Genomic DNA, 23,015 nt, shown 5'->3' on the forward strand with positions numbered 1-23,015 from the left:
GTGTTGATCGGAGTTGTGATTAAAGGTTTGGGTGGATCACAGAACATTTCAGACTTCAAATTGGGAAAGTCTGAGTTAGATTTTTGAATGGATGCACTTCATCACTATTTTATTTGTGGTGCTGAAACCAAAGTCAAATATTTTCAACACTGAATATCAGGAAGTGAAAAGGTTGCACATGCACACACACACACACACACACACACACACACACACACACACACACACACACACACAGATCTTCAGGAAAAGGTTGACTAATCTCAGTTTTACCAATTTATTCTGGCCACGTCAACCTGCTAATGTTTCGGCCTAGTGGAATTCATCAGAGCGTGGATGAAAATAAGTCATGTCATTTACAGATACAAGTTCGCAGGTCCTCCATGCTCTGATGGAGGCCACTAGGCTGAAACGTTAGGCTGTTTGTTGACATGGCCAGAATAAATTCAGTAAAAACGGGTGCTTACATATTTGACTCAAACACTGTGGCGTGGTGGTGAGCACTCTCACCTCACAGGAAGAAAGTCTGTGGGTTCAACTCCTGGGTGCTGTGAAGAGTTTGCATGTTCTTTCTGGGTGCTCTGGTTTCACCCACCATCAAAACCATGTCTGCTCTGAACAGGGTGCTGGTTTAGAGCTGGAGTTGGTCCCTGGGGTCCTTCACAGGCTGCCCACTGCTCCAAACACCAGGATGGGTTAAATACAGAAACTGAATTTCACTGTAAAAGTGCACTATGTATGATCACAATTAAGTTGGGCTTTTTTAAAAAATATCTATTTATTTAATTTTCCTTTTTTATCTGAGGAAATACGATTTCACAAGGATGGGATGGGGAGGCAGGTCAGGGATTATCCAGGACACGATTGACTGCATTGCCCTCTTTTTAGGGGGAGCAATGTCACTGTGTTATGGCTGTATTATCAAAAAAAATAATAAAAAGATTATTTAAAAAAAAAAGTTGGCCTTTACCTATACTTACTATATGTGGCAGTAATGCTTGAGAGGCACAAACTGGGTAAGATTAATAGCTCAGCAGTCGCATATTCACAAAAGAGCTGTCACGTTATGATTGATGAATTTAGCTGACAATTATGCTTTCAGTCACCAGTGACGGGCGCTCCGCTGCTGATTCAGTCGGTAACACTGATGATTTAATATCGTCACTTCAGTCTGAAGCTTTGCTCGTACATGTCCCCGACGCCTGTAATTGCAGCATCAAAATATGTGTTGTTTATACTTTATTGCCAGTTTAGCAGCATTTATATGATGGACAAATGTTAATCAAAAACTGCATGTGTCTCCTTCGAAGCAACTCTACATGTTACATGATGTGCACTAATATATTTCACTGTGACACTAAGGTTAAGCATTACTGTACAGAGCATTATTGTAAAAGCCTATTTTAAAAACGGTGGCATCTTCCTTAATCAATCACTAATTCAATGCTTCACCCAGCTGGCACACTAAGTGATACACATCAAACACACCCTATGTTGCATGACTGGCAGGTGCATGAAAAAAAAAATGCAGAATGCAAAAACGCTCATAGTGGACATATTGCTGAGGAACTTCTTCCTTCAGTGAGGTGTGTGAGGACTTTCGGCTGTCCCTGACACCTCTGTTTGCGCTCGGCGCAGTGGGACAGAGAGGCTTAGAGGACTGGTTTTATAAGGTCATACAGAGACGTTGAAACAAGGGCAGATTGTTGATGAGGACTTTGCGGCGCTCACAGACTGACGTTCAGACAGGTGAGTAGGCTACAACAACTACACGGAGGAGCGATCACCCTGTCGCCTAGTAACGTTGTATGTGCGTGCTACACCGTGTAAACTGTTGTCTCTCTTTGCTTTAACATATGTACTTAGGACTGCAGCTGCTGTGGACTTCATATAGCTCACACATCCCTGTGTTGTCTGATGTGATAATGTTTAGTTCTGTTGCCTTGATTTTACTTATTGTCCATTGTTGTTTTTATTGCTGATCATTTGTGTTTTAAATTGCCCAAGTTTACTGGTTATTTTGCACTGTGGCTACACAGAGTCACAGGATACAGACTGAATTTATTATCAGTTTGGCCATCGGGGCTTAGTGGTGTGATTTTTCTCCACAAGTGCTGTTGGATTGACATTTAATGCACTTGCAAAGGCGTCCTTTGACAGCAGCATCACCCACTACAATAAACTACACCACTGTTTTGAAACAATTCACTCTTCACTCTTTTACATCAGACTCATTTTGTTTAACACAGCGTGCCTGGAGAACATCGACTGTATAATAAATAGCGGCCGGCGCTTCCAGCTCTGAAAAGTGAAGCAAGTGCTGAAGTGCCTTAGCATTCTTTCTTTCTAATGGCCAGGAGGGGCGACTCCACTGGTCGCATAAAGAAAATTGTATTTAAACTTATGAGAGAATGACCCCCTCTCCAGAAACCATCACCCTCTCAATGAGCTGAAGATGTTGGTTGAATGTATAAATGTATATTTAGCGTATCTGGTCTGCTACAGTAACAACAATTGATGAGCAATTACAGCTTGAGAATGTAATATTAACCAATGCCAATGCAACAGTTAAAAATATTCGTTTAACTTCTAGATACCTGGATATTCCTGTCTAGGCCTCTATGATAAAGACTCTGTCAGCCAACTGAATTTAGAAAAGGAGGTTACGCTTCAACAATGGGGTTCTCAGTGGAGTCCCAAAAACCAGTGAGCATATTCCAAAAAATTGAAAACGTAGCACATCTCAAGTCTTCAAGTTATTGTGATGTGAGCCAAATAAATAAATGAAATGTGAGTTTTTTGTCCTCCTTGACTTGAAGTCTTGTAAAGTGTTACGTTTTCAAGTTTTTGGTATACACTCTGCCAGTCAACTCAGTCGGCCTCATTGTCGAAGGTCCAAATGCTGAGGTGCCTTCCCTCCTCTTCTTCCTCCCTCTCCCTTCTTTTCTGTTGCAGCTCCAAGTTGTCTGTGATGTGGTGCGTTTTTTTTATGTTTTTGAACAAAGTTGTAGGGAATAGCTTTCCTACCGCACACGTTTTCATTCACAACTGTGAAATATCTCCAAACGAAGCCCCTCTTTCATTCAGCTATCATGATGTGTTGGATCAAACTGGTCGGGGTGCGCACCGTTGTGCGCCGCGTGTGTGACGCATGTGTAGTTTGAGTGCACGCAGACACAGACAGCAGTGGAGAAGCAAAGCGCACATGCACTAAACAATTCAATGCTGTTTGCACAGGCAGTTCTTCTCTTTGATCAAAACCAAACGGCACAGTGTAGAAAATAAAAACTGAAACTAGTCCCTTTTTTGGTATCGATTCTACTGACGCCAGAACTGATCTTCAAAAAACGAGACACAGTATTGTAAGTGTGCATGTTGTCTGATTAACAGTCAGATGGAATCAGAATAGAGGTGTAGCAATGCGTAACCTCCTCAGCTCTACGCTCTCATCCAAATATCATCCCTTCTGAATAATCAAGATGTTCGAGGCCTCAAAACAGTCGTTCACAAACCTACTGGTGATGTCACCATTTGTTCACACTTAGCGGGGAAACTATTAGGAAAGATGTTTTATTTTTATGACTCAAAATGGCAGAACAATTTCTTGTGCCAGGAAGAAAAAATGTAAAGTTGGCTGTCATAGCTCCTCTTATACACTGACTGATCTGTGTAATTTCTTTGGCTGACTTCAGGGGCACATTTGAAACGTTTCCACAGATTTGATTGCTCTGGGACTTTTTGCTCTCTCTGGTCCAGATTGTTTGAGGAAAGGAAAAAAAAGGAAAGCAAAGGAAGAGAAATCCAAACTAATGTAAAAAAGAGTTCCAGCACCTGCAGTGCTTGGACCTCAAACCGCAGCTGAAGACACCTCTTAAAGCATTATTCCTACGGGGCTATTTAATCAAAGTGTGTCTCCAGTGTACTTCTAGCCCGGATTATACTTGACGGCCCAAGGTAAGAAGAAATAGAACTTAAAGAGACACAAAAGGGCCAGAGGAAGCTTCAAAGACTGCAGATGAATCTTTGTCATTGGAGCTCTGATTGGTGCTAGGGGGGAAATTGCCCCAGGCCTGTCTGAAGGATCCTGCTAGTTGTTCATTTGAATTCCTCCAACAGAATCTTTTTATTATAGTTGGAGCAGTTCTCATGCCCCGTGTAATTCCACCCAGTGAGAAAGCCACATGTTCCATAGTGCATGAAGTCCCAAAAGTGGCTAGTCTCATTAGACATGTCTAATTAAAGGGAACTTTAAGATTTTTGAAGTGGGGTTGTGTAAGATACTTATCCATAGTCAGTGTATAACCTGCAGGAGATAGTGGATTATAGAAGCGGGCATAGCAGCAAAACATATTTTAGCGACCTAAAAAAAACCCTAAATGCTGTCTTCAGCTGCTCTCCAGCTTACGAACTGAATGGTCTCTGTTGTTTCGGATAGTTGTTGTGCGATCGGATCCACTGACCGTCAATAAGACGAGCCTGGGCTGTGTTTTTACAGAATCCCGTCCGACAAAGAAAACCCGGAAAGGAGGAGATTGTGGGTTTGTGCCATTAAACGTGCCTGTGTCCCTGGGGAGGGCAAACAATGGCAGCCATCATCGAACACACATATTTACAGCAAACACTTTACCAAAGTTTTGATTAGACTTATGTGAACCTAACAAAAATGATTCTGCCTCGTCGTTACTGCCCTACAACACTGACTACGAAGACCCCGAAACTAACTAAAACCCATGAGTTAATATTAGATAGCTAATGTTAGTTAATTATTATTCACCTTTGCTTTGACAGTGAAGAAGTTCTTATCCTTCGCCTCCCAAACGGCAGCATTTTTGACCCATCCAGATCAAAAATACATATAACTGTCTGTACTTTTGTATGCTTTCATCCAGATCGGCACTGTAAGGTGACGGATTCTCCACAAGACAGATGTAAACATCGCCAAAGTGCAGCTCTGGCAAGGACTTTACTGACTCAAGTACGGCGCTGGGTGCTGTATATGGATCAGAAGTGCCCAAAACTTGTAGTTTGTTTTCATATCTTTGTTTTTCTTTAGTTGAGAGGTGATCCAAACATAAGCAGCAGTACATAGCTTAGCTTCCATGCTGGTACTCCTCTCTGCTTCTACAAACTGAGGATGTGTTGACCACCATCTACTAAAGGTAATAAATCGACTATCGATAAGCACCTAAAATAAAATTCAAACTATCCATTTAAAGCCTGATTAATTAGGTACTACAACATTATTTTAATGACTCCAGCATGTCTCAGCTGAGGGACAACAAAAACAATATTACATGCCGGTTCCTGGCGAGGGTTCCCCATCTCTTGTGTTTGTCATCCAGGGTGTCAGACATAAATACAGCAGGATTAATCATTAAACCCTTCACTGTTCCCAGTCGAGGAGGAATGACAAGGTGATGTTCGCTTTTTAGTCGAGCCAAAACATTTAATACACACCATCGCAGGAGACATGCACTTGCAGCACTTCACACTGTGCACTTTCCCAACTGTAGCTCTCATTTTGAAAACACATACAAACCATAAAATAATTTAAAACCAAAAAAAAAAAAACACATATTAAAATAAAAAAGAGGGTTACACTTTTTTTTTATACATGTTCATAATACTGCTTCATAAAATGTATATCACAAAAATTAGCTTTTGACACAGAGCAAACCATAGGAACCAACTCAGGTATTACACTGACACTGTGCTTGTTGATAGTTAGCAGAAGAACTGTGAACTGGTGACATCCGAGAGGGAATGTCACAGAGAGGGCAAGCGTTGGAAAGAAGAGTCTGTATGGGAGGGAGGAGGAGGAGGAGAAGGAGGAGGAGGAAGAGGAGGAGGTGGAAGAAGAGGAGGGTGGGTCTATATCTGTCCCTCTCTGATGAGAAACAATCCAGGGGTGCTGAAGGGCACCGAGGTCGATCGCTAGGCGTAGAAAGTCTCTACTTTCACTGACTGACAGAACATCGTCATGGAGAAGACCAGGCCCAGGATCTGCACACACACAAGAAAAACAAATAAATGGGTTCAGATGTCCGTGTGTGAAGTCACAATGAAATGAAAAGGAACTCTTCTGTCTGTTTGGCTCATTCTCTGTGTCATAACGTACATCTGTGTGACAATGAATGCCAAAAACATTAATTCTCTCATACTGTTAAATCCAAATCTCATTTCATTTATTTCTCGGAGAACAATGGGAAGGGCTGTCACACACTCCAGTCTGTGCAGTGTTCATTTATTAGATATCACACAGATTGAAGTGTGTGTGGATGCTCTTCTTCTTTTTCATTCATAACTTCTGTGTCTTCACTGCAGCATCTCCCTCCAACAACCCTTTATCTGATGAAAAGTGATTTGAATTTCTTTGATAACATCAAAAAGCTTTTCAGTTTCAGAGTTTTGTTCTCTTTAGTTTCAAGTGAAATGCAAACAAAACGCAATTTCAAAGCCACTCTGCTGTGATCAGCTCTTCTTTTAAAAGATCTGATTTAAATGACATTAAGCTACTAAAATGAGTGTCTAAGAAAACATGACTTTTCCACTTCATTTTATTTCTTTTTAGAATTTTATTTCTAGAGTGCCTTCTGACATCCAGCCAGGACATCAGATGGCTCATTTTACATTTTTTGCTTGGTTGATCAGAGGGTAATTGGGTAATTTTTGCATGCAGGTGATGTGACTATCCTTGCCCATTAAACAAAAAGTGCTACAGAGTGTGACAAAGTCTGCGTATGGAGGGCGTGGGGGGGGGGGGGCTTTCACTCAGGAGGCAGAATTTTGTGACCCATGTGAAACCAAAAGTCAGCGTTGTTTAAATGTTAAATTACAGGACATCACACGCATCATGGCACATAACGTAGCGTAATGAAACGCAATGCAATGCAAAGTAACATAGCGTAACAATATAATTTAACACAGTATAACGTAACGTATTGTAATGTCACATAACGTAATGTATTGTAAACTAATGGAATGTATTGTTACGCATTGTATCATATCATATTGTAATGTAGTAGAATGTATCTTATTGTAACGTAACATAATGTTTAGTAACCTAATGTAACATATTGTAAGATAATGTAGCTTAACGTAGCATAATGTAATGTACTGTAGTGTAACTTACGATAAAATATCAATGTACCATAAAAAATCACAATGTACCATAACATAACGTAATGTAACGTAATGTAACGTAACGTTGTCCCCTCTGCTACACAATGGTTTGGTCCACTTAGTGCCCAACCCCAAGTAAGTAGCTACAAATTTTTGGGTTAGGTTTTTCTTTACTTCTACCATTTAGCAGAATAAAACACGTTCACAGACTGCATTTTGTTTGCTCCATTTCCTCGTGGGTGAATCTTGGGTGCCATATTGGTAAGGGGCAGCTGCATCTCCTAATGCATGTATGTCTATGGAGGCAGGACATCTATTCACAATTCAAATCATCGTAACCTACTGAATGTTTGACCGATTTTCAAACAGTTTTCTTTGTTACAGATGTCAGACGTGTATTTATGATACAGAATACTTGGTTAAATTAAAAATGTTGGTTTTCATACCAAAATACCATGTTATGACATGTTTTGTAGATGGTAATAGAAATATTTCTATAATATTTAAAATCAACGCTATATAGCTAGTTTCTAAATATATTCTCATTCTTCTTAATGCATGTTAAATGGCTGCCATGATGTGATTTTGCTTATAATCATGGTAATAAATGAAGGCTTAATTCATAAAAACATAATTGGAACAAACAAATAAAATTTTCTAGCAGGCTTCACAGCAAAACACATCTCAGTAAGAAAAGAGTGACGTGACAAGCTGGGACGGTCAGGTCATGTTTATTTTTATTAATATGACAATGAAAGTCACCTGACTACTGATCTGCCCTCCTGAGAAGTTAAGGGAAGGACTGGCCTATCACCTGCATGTGAAATTGGACTTTGGCATACGCACTAGAGGCAGTATAAAGCTGTCTTATTTGTTTGCAGTTTGAAGAGACCAGGTTGAATGAACAATTAACAAAGTCTTAAATGCATGAAATACACACAAGAAATTCGAAAACTACAGTATGTACTCATATTTTTGGAGTGAGCTTGAGAGTATGGCCAGTTAAATTTGTACATGCATCTTTTTCTCTTTGTCTCGGTCCAGACTAAGACAGTATTTCTCTTCACAACACGAAGCTTAACCAAAACGGCCCCGAGAGTTTGTAAATGTTAAAATGCCAGCTTGGTGTGTCGGTGCATACAAGGAAAATGATTAAGTAAGGCAGTCCAGTGAGGGTCTGGAGCTGCCTCCCAGTCAACCTTTAGTCATCTCTAACCCTCTCTGTCATCATTCATTTTAAATGACAATAAAGCTGAATACACAGCAGAGCTTTTGTCATTAACCTGGGTTTATGTTGATTTTGTCAGATGACTTCACGATCATAAAATAAGGATTTAATCACTGCGGCAGAGCAGCTTGGGAATGGCTGCTGGTTAACGTGGTTCTTCGACTAAAAATTGAGAACAATGCTGTGGATTTGGCTGCATTTAAACGCGGAATATATCTAGCTGAGAGCCAGAGGAAGATGAACGGTTGAGGCTGGACCGACTGTGTGGTGGAGGCTGTGTGGCAGCAAAGATAAGACGACAACTTTCTGTCGTAATCAATCTTTTTAAAAGTGAGTTTAGCCAAATACACAGGTGCTGTCGCAACCATGAAATTATTTGGTCAGCTGGCCTGTTTGTCCCACTTTTTGCCAGATGTTGGCTGTGATGCAGTTTTGTTGTTTGCAAACTGAAAAGAGGACAAAGAAGAAGAGAACTTGCTGTTTTTATTCAGGTTCATGCGTTTCACTGCGGACAGAGGTCTCTACAAAAACATGCAACGCTAATGTGGAAGCAAACTGTTTTCACATGATAACAGTGTTTTAATATAGACGTGGTCTAAATGAATCAAATCACATGGATTTTCTTTTTGGTGTGTGAATGAAATGAATTGGCCAAACGCATACATTGCATACATTTGCATAGGAGAGTCGTGTCTGAACCAGTTAACGGTGTTACTCTTCACGGCTGCTGTTAATTGGATCTGTAACGGATTTTAGCACTTCTTGTACATCCTGTACACCCTCCAGTGTAACACAGATGGTTCCTGGGAAACAACCATGTAAAATCATGATGAAATGCTTTCATGAAGACTTCAAACACAAAACCAGGACACACGATTTTACATGATACCACAGTTTCTTCTCTGTTTGTTGCAGGATACTGCATGATTTTTGTCCATTGGGTGTCCCGAGAAATTTTTAAATTTCAGTTCCCTGCATTTAGGTGTAATGAGGTATACTTCTGTTTATTTGAAGTCCAGTTTTCTCTTCTCTTCTGGAAATATTTGGGTATGTGCATATTCCTTGAGTCTAATGCTATGAATAAAAGTTTTCCAGGTTTTATCTAAAAACCACACCCTTTCTTTTCTATTCATAAAAAGCTTTAAAATATATGTGTAAAAATTGCACTGGAGGACTTTTCTGACACATCTTACTTCATAAAAGTCATAAAAAGCAGTGCAACACCAATTAAATAGCTATAATTTGGGTTTACAAGATGTTAACATAAAAACAAAACCATGTAAATGTTGCTAAACAACAGGGACTGTGGCCACAGGTGATAATTACTGTACAAGATAATGATTAATGCTGTAATGTAGAGCAACTCCATTACAACAGGACTACACACTTGAAGGTGTGTCTGTCTGTTAACTGATATAGGGTCATAAGTTATGCTTTAATGTAATAAGTCTTGCCAAAATTGTTTTACCTAAATGTAATATGACAAGATCATTTGCTAATATATTTAAGAGCACAGACTAGGTATGTTCCTGGCGACTAATTTCCACAAGCTACTACAGCCTCACCAGACAGTCAGAAGAGCTGTATCCTCAGTTAGCTCCTTTACATAAAAGATAGTGTTTAGTGTAGATTAATGTTATGGATAGGTTCTATATGTTATTAGGCTACCATCATGACAAGATCAAGACAAGTTCAGATCACCCCTCTACAGGTGTACCTTTCAGAAGGTAAACCTTAGCTAAGGAGACTCTGGGAAACAGAGAACTGAAAACTTTAAGTACAGGTTACGATGCACGTAGCACCAAGGAGGCTCTGAGAAACGGGGCCTTAAACAGTAGCACAAGTAAAGAAGTGATGATGGGACAAGTCAGCTGAACTTATGTGCTGAAGTAAATATGCATTCAGGTTTTCATTTGTAAAAGGACGACTGTTTTATTTCTTATGTCAAAACTTATATAAACACAAAGTTGCCTTACGTTCCTTGAGCTCAAAGCATAACTGTATAATTCTTTGTGTTGTATCTTGCAGCGAGTCAGCTGGCAAACACCACAGATATCTGAGATAAGTCTGCAGATGATTACATCTTTCTGGTTTTCATTTTGCTGCATGTTGGATTTTGAAAAAGGCCACTGAGAATCTAACGGGTGACTAAAAAAGAGCCTGCAGCACTGCAGGAGCCTCGTATGATATTTCTCCTCTCGGATTGTGGAAGCATATCACGTAACACTTGGCTGGGAAGGAGATAAAAGAATTTTATGGAAAGTCAAACCCTCCTATGTGGTCTTCGGCTGTAACACAAGAGGCTTATACGGGCTCCTGCTGTCCAGAGAAATCCTGTGTTCAGCAGCGCTTAATGCAAAGGACACTGCAAGTATTAGGTTTATTTATCACAAAGTGAGAGCCTGTGTGTCTCAGGCTCTACTGTAGATATCAAGGACTGAGTTAATGACTGCTGAAAAATATAATTCAAACAACTTAAAAGCTGTAATTACCTGAGTAAGTGCTGTGCATAGAGCAAAGATCCAAAGTGCCACCAGGTTCTCATTAAGCCAGTCCTTTACCCGCTCGTAGCACGGCTGTGGAGACACACACACACACACACACACACACACACACACACACACACACACACACACACACACACACACACGCAGAATGAGGAAACATTAGCTGATGAAACTCTTAATTTAAAAGTCTGGTGCCATATACAATCAGATAATACAGCGAGTCCTCTCCTCCTGTATTAAGCAGCTGTGATAGAAAATGTTCTTTGGCTAAAAGATCCCCTGTGGCAACATCCTTATCTCCCGCTCCTCCTCCTTCTCTGACCTAATATTCTTTGGGGGAAACTTTCCAAAATTCAAGCAGGTCCCTGCCGTCCTTGTCTCCCTTCAGCTGTACAAACAGGAGCGTTGTGAAAACGGGAGCAGCACATACACTGGAGGTATCATTTAGACATGAGAATGTCCTGAATATTTCATGTCTGACATTGCTTGAATGCATTCTGAAGGCAACTTGACAAAAAAAGAAGAAGAAGAAAAAAATCCTCTTGCTGCTTCCTCATTTTATGTCACTATGACAGTTTCACCACATCGGGCACATTTCATTTCATTTCTCTTTTCAAACACTGGAAAATGTCCCTCAGCTACACACAGCGCTCATCGTGCAGAAAGAAAAGAAAGATAATTATTATTAATAGAAGGGATAGAGCAGTGCCCTTTTGGGTCACGGATGTATAAAATAATGAAAAGGAGATGAATCCTGAAAGCAAATATACTAGTTTTCGAAGAATGGTGGGAAGTTGACATTAAAGGTGACAGGAGTGGCATTTTCTCAAAGATATTTTAAAAAAATGTGTCCCTAACTCCAGTAGCAGAGTATACTTACTCAAGCACTTGTATTAAACATACTACAAGGAGTTTTTAACTGGTTTTGAAACATTCCCAAATTATTACCGATGCCTATATATGACCTACATTAGCAAACAAGCTATTGCTTTATAGTTATTCCCCTCGACCCCTTCATTCCTCCACACCTGACCCACATCCCGTCCTTCCCAAATCCTGTCAACAATCCAATAAACTACCTCTCATACTGGTGCGGTCCTTATTAGTGAACTCACAAAAAAGTTCCTTGTAGCTGCTTTTAAGTACAATTAAATACAACCAATAAATGATAATATACAGTCATAAGTTACGTTACCCAGCAGTGAGTGAAATTAACTCCAACTTTACCAATGGCAACATTGAAATGATGTTTACTCTTACTCTTGAACATGATTGATTCTGTATAATAAATACTTTAACTTTTGGTATTTTAATGAGTTGGCATTGATGGCACACAAAGATGCTGCAGCAGCTCTTTCAAATTTTGCTATATTTCTGTTTTAATCTGTTATTTTTTCAGTTTTGTTGCTGAAGCACGTATGTGACAGACATACACAAGTAGGCATTGGAAAAAGAACCCTGGAGTTTGAATTGAACAGCAGTGGACCTTGAGACGAGTAACGGAGCACATGGTATCTTTCTCACACAGCCAGATCTGCTGGATGCATCATCACCAGCAAACCTTAGCTTAAACTCCTGGCTAATGTCCGGTCAAGAAAATGAAACAGACGAAATGGGGCTCAGGCTGGCCAAGCAACGGGACATCAGAGACTGTCTGTGCCCGCATCTTACAGAGTCCTGCTCCACCACAGGGTCAAGATTTTGCACTTGACAGGTGGACGAGTTCTGAGCTGACAGGACGCAAGACGCAAGAGTCTGATAGGATGAGGACTCTGTGTTTACATCGCTGATGCTTTGTGCACAAACACAGTCAAAATTGATGGACAGTGTTTCCCAAAAAACTTTTTATGTGAAGATTTTGACTATATTATCACCACCATATTTCCTGCATGTATATGTAAATAAAAAACTGTATATATCAGTATTTATTTGATATTTTATCCTATTCTATGAGTGTGTAGCATGTAGCATGAAATGACCACAACTTTCATTTCAGTGAGTAACTCCGTGTATAATGATAAATTACCTTGATACTTCTGTATTACCAGTGTGTAGGATTTAGTGACAGTGAACGGTGAGCTTGCAGACTACAAACACCTCACCCTACTCTTCCAAGCTTGTAGGAGAAACTATAGTTGTTGCAAAAGTCATGAAAAATGCACAAGGCCCTCTCTAGAGGCAGCGTTTGGTTTGTTTGCTTTGTGGTTATAAATGGCTCATTCTAAGGCAACGAAAAACACAACAATTCTTATTTTCAGGTGATAAAACATGAATGAAAACACTTATTATTATATTCAATTGCATTCTATTGCCATATTTTGGCAATTAATAATTTTACACACTGCACCTTTAAATACCACTTTAAATGCAGGACCTCCACTTGTTAGAGGGATATTTCTACACTGTGCTTCTTTTACTTACAGTAAGTAAAAGATTTGAGTACTTCTTCCAGCTCTGCAGAATGTGTTTGATTATGTTATACTGCAGAAAAAGATAGTCTGGCACACTGTAGTAAAAGGTAAGGTGCTATCATAACATGCTGCACCGCTGTTCTAATTAAATTATTCATTTCTGCAGACATGCCTTCCTGATTGTGCTATTTTTTAAATCTCCTTACATCAAGAAGCTGACTCAGAGCCAGGGAAACCAAACAAAATCTACTCTCTACAATCTGCTCTGCATTTCACTGCTGCCTCAAACATCGGGGAAGCAAAAAAAAATATATTTTCCTTAGCAGAAGGTGAAATAATTCTGGGCTGGATCAATATGGAAAATCATGCGGTAAGCCAAAATTTAGAGCAGCTTCAGTGTTATTTATCAAATTGCCGTCCAACTGCAGCCCTCCCGGAACACAAAGCTGCATCAGAAAATATATAAATTCATATTTTTATTGTTTGTCGTTCACTGCAGCCTGCTGACATAAAACCAGGGGAAAAAGCAGATAAGTAAACCTGAACCTGAAGCCAGTTCCAGCACAGAGACCACATTCACAGTGCTACAAGGCTAAATCATCCAAAGCAGGACTATACAGAATAATAATCTAAGATTAAGGGTCCAGTTGATTGCTTTTCTCAGTGTTTAACCACATCTTGCAGCTTTCATCAGACAGCTGAGGTGGCTCAGGTGTCATCATAAGTGGCTGTTTATGACTGCTGTCAATCAATGTCCTCCTTAATCTCCTTTCCTCAGCCGTCCACTGACTCCTGGCTGATGACTTTGACCTTTCCCCAGTTGATGATGTGACAGATTTTGGACTAGTGTTCACAGACAGATGTTGTTGTCGTTTCTGGTGTTCACTCAGTCTCAACATCTTAAAGGTATTGTTTGGATTATCTGAGGTGGGGTTGTAGAACGTACTTAACAATGATGGTGGTCGGAGAAGCAGAGAGGGACACCAGCACGGAGGATAAGCAATGTACTATAATAGCCATAGTGTTCACTATATTCAGAATATTCAGAAACTGCTGTTATACAAGCCAAGTATAGATCTCTCTCTCACTCAACCACACTTCTTTTGCAAAAAACAGCTATTTTACTTCACAGAACACGCAAGTTTCTGGTCTGTCATTGCAACGATCAGTTTATTTGAGTTACTGTGTAATTTTGGGGAAAGAAAGTCACAATAAACACAACAAACTAACTGATTGTGGCAGTGGTAGACCACAGAAACTCTGGTTTTCTGCAAGGTAAATTAGTAACTTTGTCAAAGGAGTTTGGTTGCTTTTCTTGTTTAATATTGTTGTTCTTTTCTCCCCTCTTGTTTTCTGTGTTCCCTTCTTTTTTGATCACTGATTATTTTCAGCTGATTCTAATTGCCCTCACCAGTGCCTTGTTACCCTCCCCCTTTGTAGTGCATTTAGTGATGTGTCTTGTCTGTTTGTCAAGTCTCCTTGTGTTTTCCAATGGATCCTTCCCTGTGTTTTTTCCCCTTTTGAGTTTTTGAAGTTTTGCATTTTTTGGAGTTTTGTTTCCCTGCACTTTTTGGACTGTTTGGTTTTTGATACCAGTTTTGGATTTATTTGTGTTTCCCTCACCTGCTCAGTAAGTTTTTGTGTTTTGAATTTTTTCATTAAACTGTTAAACTGCACTGAACCTTGTCATGAGTCTGTGTTTGGGTCCGTTCTCCTTTTTGCTCTGCTTGGCTTTGTGACAGTTTCCCAACCAAATAGGCTGTTTGACAGAAATGTAAGGCGGTGAAAATAGTTTAGACGGAACATTGTTTAACTTCCTACAGCAGCAAACCGAGGGTGTGCTGACCGGCGTCTACTGTAGGTAATAAAAAACTATGCGTTTAAGGTGTTGAAATGGGTTGTGGTAAATGTCGACTCCTTGTGACTTGAAAACTGCTCGGAGTCCCACTGGGATGCTCTCGGTGGTACGTGGTGATTTAGCAGTGTTTGTCCTCGTCTTATGTGAGGTGAGATTCTCATCATCCACTCCTCGGCCTGGACACCCCCCCCCCCAGACCTGCTGTCTCTTTATCCTCCTCCTCGCTGATAAGATGTTCTGCTCCGTGTAAGAGGCTCCAGACACCCGAACTTACAAAAACCCTCGATTGAAAGCTCAGAAAACCTTGCAATTGAGCTTGGATTATTTTGTGACACAGAGCTCTTATCAAAGGTCAAGAATGAACTCCCATGCTCAAAAACAGATAAAAAATGAGTGTCTCTTAATCCTCCACCTCTATGGTTAAGGTTTACTCAAGTTCAGAAACTACTTGGTTATGATCAGAGAAAGATCAGAAAGGTTCACATTCTTCAAAGCTGTGCGAAAGCTAAGGAAGACGGGTTTTTCAGTGTCATTGGGCAAAAATTCCATAATAACCTTTCAGCACATTGTAATTTAAGTGGTCTGGGAGAAAAGAAGACCTCTTCTTGGCTCTGTTTTTTAGGCTTTAGAAAGGCCACAGTGGGAGACCAATCACAGCTCATTGCAGAGAGAGGGTGAGCCTATTGAAACAGATGTGTGTGTAAGTCTCGTCAGATGGTGAACGCTTTTTAATGGCAGAAAATCCTGCAACTTACAATGAATTCCAATACCTCCTTTGCCCACAATGGCGTACAAAACGTTTGTGTATGAACGCGCTTCACACAGAGCCTCAGCGTCATTATTTTCAATGCCATGGCGCTCATATTGAAGAGGCATGATGACAAACAGCGGGAAATAGAGGGACGGTGGAGTGCAAGCGTGAGACAATGTGGCGCACGAGCTTCTCGTCCTGCTGTGAGACGTGGTTGCGGCTGCTTCTGAAGCCTGGAGTGTTTTGCTTCAGGGCCGGGAAGGGCTGGAGGGGACGACGAGTCACAGCGAGAGGGATCGGGGTCATAGCGAGGCCTGTGCCCTGGAGAACAGGCCCTACGAGGCACAAGGCTTAAAAGGCAGCCGACTCCTCCTGCTGCCATTCGAACTTGTGGGTTTGGTTGGAGGGGCTTAATGGAAGGATACGAGGCAGCAGAGAGAGAGGAGGAAGGTTTTGCATTTGCTTTAGAACTCAAATATGATTTATTTTGCTTAGATCAGATTTTTTTGTTTGCTTGGTTATTCACACTATCTTTTTTATTGTGGCTGATATTAGATTCCAGTGTGAATTCGTCAAGGTGCTGAACTAATCTGCATGTGCAAAAAAACAATAACAAAGATGTCACACGCAGCACACTGACAAAAGTAAACACAGAAGCAACTAAAGTCAGCATTTACAGTTTCATTTAAAAGTTGATGTGCAGTGAAAGCCAGTGAATAAATGAGCCACACACATCTTCTGTACAGAGGTGTGTGTCGATGTGTAGTCAGAGGCAGGAGCAGAGGGATCGTGATCTTAATCGCTTCACAGAAAGAGATTTCATCTAAAATTTCAGAATGTCAGGGGCCACTTTTAACCACATCTGTCGGCTCTTTTTCTCAAGAATTTCAAAGCGAGGCACTTGAGGCGAGTGAATTCTGATATGACAGTTCACATCGGGGTTGTAATGCAAAAAACCCGACCTGCATCTGATCTAGGACCACATATGAAAACGGAAATGAATAGATCAGATTCGATGTGATTTGTGCTGTTAACACTGTCAGATCTGCAGTCACACATGAGCACACTTTTACCTGCAGTGTGAACAAAGCCTTGAGAGATCACTTCCTAACACTTACACTGGAAAGGATGTGGGACAACATCCACACTCCTTATTCAGCTAAAAAAAAAGTATCCCAAAGTTTATTTGAAGCTAATATGAAGCTTCAGCAGTCTGAGTTAGTAAAATCAATCGATCTTACAAAACTTTATGTTTCCACAGATAGTGTTTCTGTGCTGAGCTGCGGTGGAGAGACGGTAACACAAAAAAGGTGATTTGCACCCCTCCACAAACAAAAAGCTTGAAAGACACCAGCTTGGTTTGTCATACGCAGACTTCAGAAGCCTCACTACTGACTACTTAAAGTTTGGAGAGTATTTTTTTGCACAGACTGAGTACTGTGGAATTTGTGCATCGAGAGGGGTTCTCAGCAGGAGGAATGATCACAAACGAAGTCGTCAGCACTTGCAAATGAAGCTATAGTGAAAGTTTAGTTAGGAGGACTTCTTTTGCATGTTTGGGCCTGTAGTTTGTTCCTCTTACCATCCTGCCTTTCACTCCTCTTATTAGGGGTGGGGGAAATTTCCGATTCTTAGATGCATCGCGATTCGGACGTGGACGAATCTGAATCGATTCACAAACGCCCAAATTTCGATTATTTAAATCTGTTAATTAAAGTGATACAGAAGCTTCTAAATAATGTGGAACTAAGAAGCGCGGTACGCGTCATCGCCGGGACACTTTGGGACGCGCACCTGGAGCGACACGCGCACAGCGGAAAACAAACATGGCCGACCGGCAGCCACCTCGCCATGAGGTCCGAACAGCTCCTTCTAATTTAAAAGCAGCCGTGTGGAAACACTTCGGCTTCTACAACGTCGACGGCGGAAGCGAACTGGACAAGAGCCACGTTATATGTAAGCTGTGTCGAGCTAAAATAAAATACTTTGGCAACACAATAAACATGAGAAGCCGTAACTCGATTCCACCCGACGGAGGAGTCGGGGAGACGGCAGGCTGCTGTTGCTGCGGCTACTAGTGGCTACTGTTGGTACTTTCCAGTTTGCACATATTTCCAATAGTTTAATAAAATATAATCGAAATGAATTCTTATTACAAATGCGCCGAATGCTTATTCAGTGAGACAAAAAGAAATGTGTTTGTGAAAAAGTGCATCAATATACATAAAGATGCATCAATAATCGTTTTATAATCGAATCGTAGCCCCTGAATCGTAATCGTAATCGAATCGGCAGGTGCCCAAAGATTCCCACCCCTACCTCTTATGCATGCTCACTCTTCCTTCCTAGTGAATTCAGCTGTTCCGTCAGCTGACCACTTCTGTCCAATAGCACAGCAACACATCGTCTTGCTGAGTTCTTCTATCTGCCTTTAGTCCTTCCTGCTGCTGGTATGTGCATCCCTCCGCTTCCCCATCACTGCCCAGGGTTTGCAGCTTCATCATTTCATCAGCCTCTTCAGCCAGGGTCTGGACTCCATGGGGGGATTTATCTCGCTGCTGCTCAGGAGCAGACGCCCCTTGATTACAAAAACACCTCATGGAGTCTAAGCACGTATAGACTTCCTGTCAAGATTAATTATCTCATATCATCTGTATAATAACCAACCTCTACTTCATTCTTCTGTCTCTCCTGATTGAAATAAGGATGTAACACTTTTGTTGTCTGAGACATTTTTGAATGTGATTCCTATAAATGAGTAGCTAGGAACCTGTTGGCAGCTAATACAAGTACTAGCAAGACAAATAGTAGTCAGAAAATTATTTAAATCAAAAGAAGACATATATATCATTTTCTGTCCTTGCTACAACCAGATAAGTGGCCAAGTTACAATGGGTATTAGGGCTGCAATAGGGATTTTTAAACTTAGCATTTTCAAGAATGTGTAGAAAGTGGGAATGTCGAGAATGAAGTCGGAATATAAAGTTCATAATAAAGTAGAAATTGTATTTCTGCTTTATTCTCAACTATTTTCAAAATGGAAAATAAAAAAATCTTCATCTTCTGATTCATTTTTTCTCACGCCTGGCCCTGAACCTCTTCTGTACCAATGAGTTTACACCCTATAATGAAAAATGCACATATGTACATACAGTATGTTAACTCCATAAACATACAGATACATTAATCAAAACAACATAATCAGTAGGCAAACAGTGGTAAGAAAAATAGTAATAAAAAATTAAGTCAGAAGATGAAACACTGTGCAGCAACCAGATAAATGACTAATTGATTTACGTACTAACAATAGGAAAATGCATGTATGTACATATGTAAATTCACTGTATGCAGAATCTCCATAAAGAAAATAAATAAATATACAATAATAATACCCATCTCTATTCATAACAACACAACAACAATTTATCATTTAAGCTCCAAGGATGCTCAGTCTGGATCCACATAGGCCTCTCTTTGGCGGAGTTTCCTCTCCCCATCTCCTCTCCTCAACAGGAGAAATGATTACAGCAAAAACCATCTTTATGTTCACATGAAGACTTGACTCAGAGTGTATATCTGTGTGTATGTGTGTGTGAATGTCTGGGTTTGAATGCATTTTTAAAAATTGTGAATGGTGTTCAAGCTAAAACGAGGAGTTAAGTTGGTCTTTAAGGGGAGCCAACAGTGACATTTTGTAGGAGATGGGAAACAGACAGAGTTTTGTTGAGGTTTTGCAGTTGGTTTCTATGTTTTATCTCCATGAGTCTGCTCAGACATCTGTCTTTTGATTTCCATCTGACGCATTTTAAAACAAGAATCCTGTAAAAGGCTCTTAAATATGTAAAGTTACTTAACGGCTGCGTATGTGATGTAAAGTTAATGCTAAAAGAAGTTGGATGGTGAAATATAAAATGTATATGTATACGATAAATGAGAGAAATACACTAATGTGGGAAAAGGAGGCGCAGATATTAGATTAAGTGCAGCGGATCTTAAGAGGTCACCCAACCAGACCAGCTGGACTACGATCGCCTCATGAAGAGACTCAAAAGAAGAGCTAACCTAACCTCGCTAACCTGCACCAGCCAACATCCTCCTCCTCAAACTCCCCACATAACAAATTCCAATTTAACTCCTGGGAATGAGCCATGAGTTTGGCGAATGCAGCGGTATCTAACACAAGTTTGGCTGGAAGTAACGTTACCGCAGGTAGTAAACTAGTTAGCTGGACATGCTAACGTTGGCAGCTTATGTTAGAGCGATAAAGACAAAGGTTGATCCATTCATCACACGTATGCTCTTGTGTTTTACGTTTTAGAAAGACTACAACAAAGCCTCCATACTGATAAGAAACCAGTTTCACTCTTCGTAGGGTGCCATGCACACTGCATCAGTCTGCAAAGAAATGCAAAGCTTGACAGGCCTGCAGTACCTCGTTGTGGTTGCAGTTTGGAGGAGGATGAAAGGCTCAATCTATCATAAAGTCATGTCAGGTACACATACTGTAGATTGTACAAGGACTTTGTACATTTTTAGACTTTTGGGGACAGCCTCAGCCTCAACTCTCTCCAGACTCCAGACGGACATCCGCTGCACTGAACTGCTACTCCTTAAAATCTACCTTTTCTCCCAGGTCTGTGGTGCTGGTTAATTCTGTTTTTTGCAGCTATTATTTTCCATTCTTCTTCTGTTTTGTTTTGTTTCGTTTTGTCTGCTTCTGTATGTATAAAACATCTCTGGGTCCCTTGAAAGGCACTATAAAAATGCAAGTTATTATTATTTTTTGCAGGCTGTGAGTGCGTTGTGTGTCATCAAGCCTCTACTGGAGTGTGTCCTTTGGTGTTTGTTTCTGTTTGTTGTCAATGAGAGCATGAAGAGATCTGTTTTATTTGGAGAAAATACAGTTTCTGAGTTCATGAACACTCGACTGTCAGTGACAAAAACGCAAGAATCTAAAGCCGACACAGAGGATCGGGCTTTATTCCAACTCCATTGATTATTAAACTATTTACTGAAGAATGATATGAGGTAAATTTTAGAAGAGACTTGTATCTGGAAAAAAAAACTGCCCTCTCATATCTGCCTTGAGACATCCCACAAAAATAAACTTGTCTGTGTCCTTCACTAACTTCTTATTGGCATTTGGAACTCACAAGAAAAATCTCTGGAGAATGATTAGATTTCAAACTCTGAAGCAAGGGTTAAAAATTAAGGATCAAAGTGGGCATTACTGACGTTGTACGGGCATCACAGAAACATGAATTTAAATGAAAAAAAGTATGCAAAGTATATAAAGTATGCAGGCAGTGGTGGAAGAGAGAACTGTTCTGCGTCAGAGAGAACTACACCACCCAAACCTTTCATCTGCAGGCGAGACATTCATCAAAACACAAAACTAGCCAGATTAATTTGTTTTCACCAGAAGGGCCAGTGGAATTCACGGGTCTACGTGAGGGCCAACAAGCTGTCACCTGAAGGAGTTAAACATGCATAATTTTGAACAGTCTTTCAATGGTCTGTGCAGAACCCGGTCTCAGGAAAAGTAATGGAAAGACATTTTAAAAGGTTACGTCTTTCATTTCTAAAATTGAAAACAGCTACAGTTTGACCACAGCTTGACCTTTCCACTGCTGAATGGACAAATTAAATCGAGTTGCACAACAACTGGAGTGAGAGGTTTGTATTTAAAGATGAGGGGCCATCTGTTCCCAAGTCTAAACCTGCAGTCGCCATGACGGCATCATATTTATGATTTGACCTTTGCAACCACAGCGTGCTGAACATTTACTTCATTTACTAAACTGAAGAATGAGATTTAGCACAAGTTTGGAGTCAAATAGCAACCCTGTCTGCCGTAACCAAATGTGTGAAAAAAGGTCTCTGACTCATCATGCTCCAAAATCTTTCAGCATAAAGATGCAGAAAAATCTACACTGGTGTCTTTCTGAGTTTTATGCTTTTATTAAATTGTCTGATTTCACCACAAGGCAAGGATCTTCAACAGGGGTCTGGGAGCATTAGAGGGTCCTCAGCGGTCCACGAAATTATTGTTTGAAAGTTTTTTTGTTTTTTTCCCCGCCAAATTAAAACGTGTCTCCGAATAAACATTAACATGAATCCAACATAGCAAAGACACATCAGCAATTATGTTAGCCAGTTACTAAATCACTGTGCTGCATCCGTAGCTGTTAGCTACGTTTTATAGCCACTTAGCTGGTTTATTATGCCAGTCTTGAAGCCACAATGGATCGTTTTGTAATTTTACAAGCAAGAGACTCTGACATACACACCACGTCAAAAACTACCATTGAAAGTGCAGAGGGCGAGCTGCCTCATCAACATTAGCTGCCTCATCTGCTACGGACTCAGCAGCTACAATTAAGATGATAAACAAGAAAAGACCAAAAAATATTCAGTGTAGCAGTAGCAGTAGGGGTCCCTGCTCCAATTCTCTATCAGCTAAGGGGCCCCTGGCCTAAAAAATGTTGAAGACCCCTGACACAAGGTCCATTTATCAGCTGTTCAGGTGCTTTCAGTCATTTCACTTCACCAGTGTTGTGCATAAATGTACTAAATGATTGTGTTCATGTTTTTGGTGGATGACAAAACTGAACATATCTGTTTTCAACTAGTGAACCTGAACATGAGCATCATTAACTCCCATGGGAAAACTTCCAATACAGGCACAGCTATCAGTACTGCTGATGTCAGTTAATATGAATTCTTGAGTACTGTGGAAAGAATCCCGCATTTCTGAAAAAACAAGTCAGAACATCAGCCACAACGGCATTTTGAAACACCATCTGTCCAGTCTTGAGAAATATCTGCCAGTGAATGATGATCACAAGAGTTCATTAACAAAGGGTAAGACCACAAGCCAGTAAAACAGAACGAGACAGGGCATTGCCACTGCCTTGCCTTGCTTCCATTTTTTACCATTGGCCACTCGTGGAATTGCAGCGAAAAATTACCCACCAGCGGAAAAAGCATTCTCCCCCATAGTCCACCATTATAAAAAAAAGATGTCTGTAAAACTGATGACAGACCTCGAGCTGCGAACAATACTGCAAGCAAGTTGATACATTGCTATTTTTTAAAATCTAATTTCAGGAAAACTTTGTGATGGTTTTGGATTTTG

The 23,015-nt window shown here is 40.4% G+C and overlaps 1 protein-coding gene across 3 annotated transcripts in view; it reads right to left on the bottom strand.

Moving 5' to 3' along the window:
- Positions 1 to 5,425: 5,425 nt before the first annotated feature.
- The window catches only part of tspan4a (tetraspanin 4a), a 247,487-nt gene continuing 229,897 nt past the window's right edge, over positions 5,426 to 23,015 (bottom strand). For all 3 annotated transcript variants that reach the window (XM_084737817.1, XM_084737737.1, XM_084737655.1), the window contains 2 exons: positions 10,843 to 10,926; positions 5,426 to 6,003 (listed from right to left, as the gene is read on the bottom strand). In XM_084737817.1, the coding sequence (XP_084593943.1) occupies positions 5,935 to 6,003; positions 10,843 to 10,926 (153 nt within the window). In that variant the 3' untranslated portion in view covers positions 5,426 to 5,934. The remainder of the gene's footprint in view (positions 6,004 to 10,842; positions 10,927 to 23,015) is intronic.

This window comes from Lutjanus erythropterus, chromosome 1 (assembly GCF_056507025.1).
Source record: "Lutjanus erythropterus isolate fLutEry1 chromosome 1, fLutEry1.hap2, whole genome shotgun sequence".
Classification (NCBI taxonomy): Eukaryota; Metazoa; Chordata; class Actinopteri; order Lutjaniformes; family Lutjanidae; genus Lutjanus; species Lutjanus erythropterus.